Here is an 8,206-nt window from a genome sequence, read left to right on the forward strand (position 1 = left end):
AAATCAAAATAGACAAAAAACAAATAAAGTGTTAATTTTAACCACAGTTCGTACATTTCTTACAAAATAAATACTATATATGAAAACATCAAATACAAGTAAACGACATGTATAAATACTTATTCCCCAAGAGATTTGATGTGAACCTTTTTAACTTCATCTTCTATATTTTCCACTTATTTTAATAATAATCAGACTTTAGACTGTTAATAAAATTCACTTTAAAAACGAGTCACATAATAATTACATTTAAATAAAATAGTAAAATGTTCCTCTTTGTCTGCTAATCTGTCTTAAAAGTCTTCATTTTGAATGGGATAATTCAGCCATTTCTTTATACAATAACTCTATTTATAACACTACGTTTTCCAGCCATTGGAATGCAACATCTTACCATCTCTCTCTCGTCGGTTTAAGTGCTCTGCAATTATCTTCCACGTTCGAGAGCTGGTAGTACTCCAAAACATATATCTCAATGTTTGTTTCAACGTTCGCTTTCGAGCACTCGACTATGACGATCGATAAGCTTGGGAAGTACTTCTTTTCTCTGCTCTCGATCGTCTCGGCTCTGGCATGGGCGTGGAACTTCTTGCTCCGTTTCTCTTTGTTTCCTTATCAAATACCTGCCGCCATTGCCGGCGATGATTTCAAGCTCGGAAGCCGTAAATTTAACTGCAAGCATGACTCGGGTGATGATGATGAAGTTGTCGAATGTGCTATTTGTTTATGCAAGATCGATGAAGACGACGAGATTCGAGAGCTGAGATGCGATCATCTTTTCCATAAAGTTTGCTTGGATAGATGGGTTGGGTACCGGCGTTCGACCTGTCCGATTTGTCGCACTTCTTTAACTCCTCGTCAACTAGTTTCCGGCATGGAAGTCATTCTTTTCAAGTATTGTTCTTTTGATGATTCCGGACACCGGGAAACATGGTGGCTGCGGTAGATTTAAATAACCGCCGTGAATTAGAGGCGGTTAGACTTTATTGTTGATATTAGTCGTAATAACATGACAAACTCGATGTAATTAAAAACAAGTTTATCATCAAAATTTAAATCATTTAGCCATGGAAGAGGGTTGATCTTTGAAGTTTTAATGCTTTCGAAGAGGCTGGTGAATATTTGTATTAAACAAATATATATATTGTCCAGTGGAAAAGAAAAGTCTGCAGTACATGAGTCAATATTGCTGGGTTTGAAGTCCAAGAAATACCAATAAAATGACTTCCATTAGCTGTGGCCGATACAGAAATAATATATATATATATATATATATATATATATATATATATATATATATATATATATAACAATATAATTTTTGTTTAAATAAATTTTTTGAATGGTACCACCAGTAAAATATGTAACTAATCGAAAAAAATATAAATTTTAAGGTGAATACGTACCCACCCTAAAAAATTTGTGAATCCGTCACTAGCTTATAGTATATATTGTGTTACTTCTATATTTTTTCCTCAGCATAATGATTTTTATTAATCAAACATAAGTCAAAAGTCTCGTTAAAAACTTCCTTAAACCTAAATGGAGGAAAAGAGTACTCTTGATTTGGGACAGAGAAAGAAATAACAATAAAGCTTTAACCATACATATATACCATATCCCCTGAGACCATACAAACATAAAGCTGGGATACTGGCATGCCACCACAATATTACTAACATCACGCTGCATTGAAATGTAATCCCAATCTAAACCACAACAGCCTATATGAAATCCTCCGATCCCACCAACAAAAAAAAACCTATCTACATAACAACAAAATGGAGTAAAACAGTAGTTAAGATGTTAAAAAATAGGCAACTTTTAACAAATAATTATCTCTTGTTATTAAGCACCAATGAATTGCGGTGGTCTTTGAAAATTTTAAATTTCTATATAATTTAAATATTTTTATATTTTTTATTGATAATATATTTTATTCCTAAAATTTTATAAGATAATCCATCTAACCTAAATATCACTTTATTTGTTAGTATACTGGGTTAAAAATGTTCTAACTCCAACCAATTTATTTCAATTTAGTTAAAATTAAATGAAATATAATATTAATTACCATTTAAAATAATACTATAATTACACCAATCATGAACCACTTGCATCACTTTTAGAAGTCCCAAACAAATAAGAGGAATAAGAGTGATAATGGGTAGTACAAATTAAATATTAAAGATATCATTTTTAATTTAATTTGGATATTGCAGAGTTGATAATTATCTAATTTCGATATTTTATTTATTATGTAATAAATTTGAATATTAATAGATATCTATATCTGAATCCATATATTTTTACTTACTAAATTTGAATATTTAATGAATTGGGATATAAAAAATGATATTATATAAGCAAGATTTAGATTTATATGAAAGATACACAATTCAGTTTTTAAAAGTATTATGTAGATTTTGATTTGAATATCAATTGTTAAAAGAACATTTCATGAATCAATAAGATTAACCCCTTGAGTCGAAAATTGCATTAATGTAAATGTTAACTATGATTTTAGATTGAAATGCACTTCTTTAAATTTAGTAAGCAGACCAAGTTGGCTACCATAGATTGATATTATTCACCGAAATATGATTATGGCATTTTTATTTTTATTTTAATTATTGATGAAATAAATAAAGAAAAATACATGTACATATTTGATTTGGATTTAGCCTAATTTTATATTATTGATATAACTTATGATAATAAATTTAAATTGATATTATTCATATAACTTCCAATTTTGTATATGTGATTCATGTGTTATGCGATCAAGTGACAGATCTATATAGAGAGTGAGAGATTCATATCCGTTTCAAAACAATTTGGTTTAAGAGTATTTTAGGTCATTATTAATTTAAACTTAAGTAAAACTAGACTTTTGTCTCCTCTATTTTTTTTTAAATTAAATACATAATAAATCCTTATTATTTTGAACTTAAGTACCTTATAATTTCTAATATTTGATCTAGCATTTTCCTTATATATGATTAGTTTTATTTTTTTTCTATATATAGACATGGGAATATTTACTTCGATTTAGCCTAATTTTGATAAGTTTTAGGATGGGTCATTAATAATTATATGATTTATTATCTTTTTAAAAGTTCATTTATATATACGATGCACGCTAGTTAGAAACGATTTTGGACGTAACATGCATGGAATTATTTTTCTATAGATTAACGTGTAGCGATTAATCTACAAGTTCTCTATCTCTGACGTAAAATTGTCTTATCCCAAAATGAAAAGTTACGTATGATTTAAAAAAATAATTTAGTGATTAAAATAAAATAAAAGTAATAGTTAAGACACTAAGTATGTAATTTATCCAAAATTTAATAACAGATTATAACAATAAATTCAAGGCAAAAACTAGCAGTCTAAGAAATATTAAATGATGCAAAGAATTAACCATCTTCGCTCTTTTGGGCCTCATTTCTCCCAATCCTTTAAATTTAGTAGTTTTAATATAAAAAGTGATAAAATTGTATTATAATTCTTTTTAAAAAATTATATATTTTTAAAACATATATTATTTTATAATTATCTTAAATTAATAAAATAAATATATATTTTTAAATATAATTCCGGGAATTTAGAGTTTGTTTACGAGGTGACGGCGTGCGGGCAAAGCATGCAGCTTGAGAGAGTGAGTCAAGAGTAAACAAAGTTGTCCAAATTTGAACAATATAACCAATGGTGGATTTTTCTTTGGAGGTGTGACAGAAAATTGAAAAAAGACGCGCTTTTTGTGTGTGGAAATAATGATATAATTTTATAAAATAAAAAAGGGATAAATTTTACTTAATTTGAGATGTTATGTGAAAGTGAGTGAATGGTTTAATTTTTTTCAAAAAGGATAATTAGTAGTTTTTATAAAATTTTGAATGAGTAATTTTAAAAAATAATTGATAAATAAATAAATTAATAAATATTTTTTCAATAAAAACTTCAATTAATATTTTTTATTAAAAACAATTAATATAATTATTCTTATAGTGTTTTATGTATATATTTTACGAGTTTATCTTTTGTGTACTTTCACTAAATAAATTATAATCATTTTTTGATTAGAGTGTAGGAATATAAGGTAATATTTGTTTAAAAACTCTCAACCATTTAACATTAAACGTCCATATATCTATATATATATTGCCCGAATCAGAGACCTCATACAATAACAACAATTTCTCAATCACTGAGGTCGTTTGGTTCATGCAAGTTGGTATCACTTAACTCGGGATATTAACGGTCAATTTTTTGTTACTTTTCAAATTAGTTTTTAGAATTTTAGTATTAAAAGTAATAAAGTATATTTTTAAAAAAAATAAAGTTTAGAGTAAAATATGTTTTTCAATTAAATTTTAGAAGAGCTAAAAAACTATTAAATATTTGTACCCAGCATTTTACTAAAAATATGTATTTTTTTGCTTTTGAATATAAAATTATTAAAATATCGTTTAAATTATTTTTGTACTTTATGGTATTATATCTAATATAGATATTTTAATATTTCACTTTACTCTTTTGACAACAATATTAAATATTTGTACCCACCATTTTAAAACACATTCTTTAAAAATACTTTTCAAAATCCGACAATAAAAGAGAAGTGACTTTAAATTTAATAAACATTATTAATAAGAATATATTGTATTGGTAGATTATAAAGAGTGTACAATACAACTTGTTAATATAAGGTTAAAAATTATATTAAAATTAGATATGATAACATTTTAGGTTAAAATTAAAAATATTATATTATTCATAACATTTTCGGTTGTAATCAAAATTATTATAAATTGTATAGTATTTTCGGTTGTAAACCCTAAACTCACCGTAATATAATTTTTTTCAGTTACAACCGAAAATGTTTCAAATTGTATAATTTCTTAAATTGAATATGATAATATTTTAGGTTGAAACTATCCAGATTACAATAATATTGAAAATCAATATGTACTTTTGTACAAGATTGAATAATATATTTTTTAGTTTGGATCAAGCTTAAGCAAAACATTTTATCCGTTTTTTAGGTCAGGTGTATGACAAGTTTAATTAAAGCAAAACATATATGTATATATATAGTGTAAAAAATTATCATGAAGTTGATTTTATGTAATGGTTCATTGAATCTGTAAATTTGGATGTTTAGCACATGTAACGTTTCTCGGACGGTATTTATATTTTTACAATTACGGTCTGAATGTCTAACCCTGTTAATATTTATAATTTGATGAAAGAAGGAGACAAGAGAATTTCGATGTGTAATATTCAGCGTTTGTAGTTACTATGTTTCAACAAAAACCACTTGTTTAAAGGAACCATTAACGACTTGGTTTAGTAGACTTATGGTTTAACACTAAATTCTCATCCCACGTGCTGACTTCCTTTTTATTCCTTTCCATTTTTGTTTCATCTCTCAAATTCAACACTGACGGCTCATCAAATACTTTTAAACACAAGCCTGGTCAAGCTGCAAAGCTGGGGTTTTCCATAATTCTATTTATATATATATTCTCACGTGGATATTGCAGAAAACAGTACAATTGATCATACATATAGCATAATGATAAGTTTTACTTATGTATATATTATCATTTCGTTCTTTATTTTTTTAATTTGACTTTCAATTTTATAGAAAATAGTTAAATCCTTTTCTATGTTACCTTTGACTGATATTGGGTTCAGCTGTTGTTTAACTTTGACTGAAGGACAAAATAAATGATAAACATATTTATCATCGTAAGATTAGTAAAATAGATTATTGAGATCAATAGTAGGAATAATAAAATCAAAAGAATTTTATTGGGAAAAAAACAATGAGTTAATTTTAACTATTTATTTTCATTCATTCAATTTTAAATATGTATAAAATTAAAAGAGTTTTACATGGTATAAGAATTTCAAGTGCATGCGTCCCAAAATCAAGCGGTTTCTCGTGCAAATTGTTTTGCATGCATTGTACTATGATCAGCTGAAGCTTTGTGATGTTGTGACCACCAGGAATCATTTGCAGGAACACGTATCACTTATAAAGGAGAACGAGGGGTTTGTGAACAGAGCGTTTGAAGATGAAGATGCACGACATGCAGAAGAAGAATCAAACTGGAAAAAGTTAATAGAGCAGTGGGACCAGAAAGACTACCTTTTTCTCCTCCATGTCCAAGACTCTAGCTTGCTCGCTCTCAGCCTCTGATTCAACCAACTTATCAAAATGCAGTCCCATCAAGCGCCTCATCATCTTACAAGCAACCAGAAAGTCAGCAACCCTAAGTTTAGGGTTTAACAATTTAATAATTATTTATTAATGATTTAATAGTTTAATATTTTGTTAAAAATAATATTATATTAATAATTTAATTTAATAATTATTTTAAATTAAAATAAGGACTAAATTGATAGAATTTTTAAATATTGATAATTTATTGAATTATTTTGAATTAGGACCAATTTGATAGATTGTGTTAGTTTTGGGGACTAAAATTATTATTATACCATGTGTTATCAAAATTTCTGTTAAGTTAACAGTTAAACTTAAAGGCATGTGATCAAAACAGAAACAAAATAAAACATTCAGTATGATTTTGTAAAAAAAATAGTCGGGTGACCAAAATAGAAACGTGGGAATAGGTGAGTTACCAAATAGGTTGTTTACCCTTCTTTCTATAATAAAATTATTTAGGGTAAATTACATAAATAGTTTAACGGCGAGTATCATATTAAAACTTAAACTAAACATTAAGTAAAATTTTGAAAGAAAAAAAAACTCAAAATATTAAAACTGAATAAAAATAATAGTTTAAATACTAAAAATGTAATCTATCTTAAATAAATTACAGCGATTTCAACTAAGACAAATGTCACATCATTATGCAATGTCCAGACATCACTCTTACTTGCAATCCATCTTCCTTTCTCACATCAAAAGCTCCTACAATCAATTTACGTCCAAAATGAGTTCATACTTAAAAGTGAAACACCTGTTCTAATAAAAAAGCACGGAAATAACATTTTTTATTGTCCTTCCGGTTCTAAAAGCTTGTGTCATTTTTTTATTGTCTTCTTGATTCCCAAAGTTTCGAAACCAACAAAAACACATCAGAACATCTGGAAAACGTAAACAAAACAAAATTATAGAAAGCATATACATCAACTCGACGCAAATAGATACAAAATCATCATTATAGTAATATACTCCAACAAAGATAACATCAAATTCATGGAGAAGCCAAATTTCAATATAATATGGTCAATCTGATAGCAAACCAAATATGTTGACAAAAATTGAATATCACAGAACCTTTAATATTGAAGAAGTATTCTAAAATTGGATCCAACAACACGCCCAACAGGACCTAAAATAAGGTAATCCAATTCGACAACAAGCCAACGATAAGCACCCAAAGAATCATGTACGTATATGAAATTATGACATATCTGTGGCCCAAATTAAAAGTGACTTACATTTCAAATCAATGAATTTATCATGGAGTTCATAAATCTTTTATTTTATTAAATATTATTATTTGATTTAGATTTATCAAAATTAAGTTAGGTGATTTAGATTATTATGAATTAAAAGTTATCTTATCAACATGCACACGACTTATCTTTTAGTTAAATTTAAGATATCATGCTAAGTCACGTATGCTAGAGAGTCAACTTTTCTAGTAGAATTAGTTGATAGAATTAGTACAGATAGTACATTTGTTAATAGCTGAAATTGAATAAAGAAATTTAATAAAATTAAATATGTAAAAATTATATTAAATTAGGATGTTAATAATGTAAAATAATTGGTCTTGAAAAAAAAAAGTTAAAATGAGTTTTAGTAGTTATTGATTTCTAATTTATGATACATAAATTTATTATTGTTGATAATGGATATCAACTGATAAAATTTTACAGAAGATTTATTTCATATTACTATGATCAAGCTAGAATTGAGATAGACAAGCCTAGTTTTAGGAGGAGCAACATGTGTTCAAATTTAGGGTCTTATCTTCCACCTTCACAGCTTCATAGAATTATATTAATTTCGGGGATAATGGATAATGAGGTTTTTAATAAATTTGTTTATGATAATTTGATTGATGAATTTATTTTAAAGAACGTTAGCAGGACAAGATTTTTTAAGTGAATATCAATGGTGAATGCAAGTATAATTTAGAGTGAGTGTGTGTCAATC

General features: G+C 26.8%; 1 protein-coding gene across 1 annotated transcript; it reads left to right on the forward strand.

The window, feature by feature from the left end:
• Positions 1-511: 511 nt before the first annotated feature.
• Positions 512-946, forward strand: LOC120160148 (E3 ubiquitin-protein ligase RHA2B-like). Its single transcript, XM_039170585.1, has one exon. It carries the CDS (start codon positions 512-514, stop codon positions 944-946), a length of 435 nt encoding a protein of 144 aa, XP_039026516.1.
• The last annotated feature ends 7,260 nt before the right edge of the window (positions 947-8,206 follow it).

The sequence above is a fragment of the Hibiscus syriacus genome, unplaced genomic scaffold (assembly GCF_006381635.1).
Source record: "Hibiscus syriacus cultivar Baekdansim isolate YM2019G1 unplaced genomic scaffold, ASM638163v2 tig00111392_pilon, whole genome shotgun sequence".
In the NCBI taxonomy this organism is placed as follows: Eukaryota; Viridiplantae; Streptophyta; class Magnoliopsida; order Malvales; family Malvaceae; genus Hibiscus; species Hibiscus syriacus.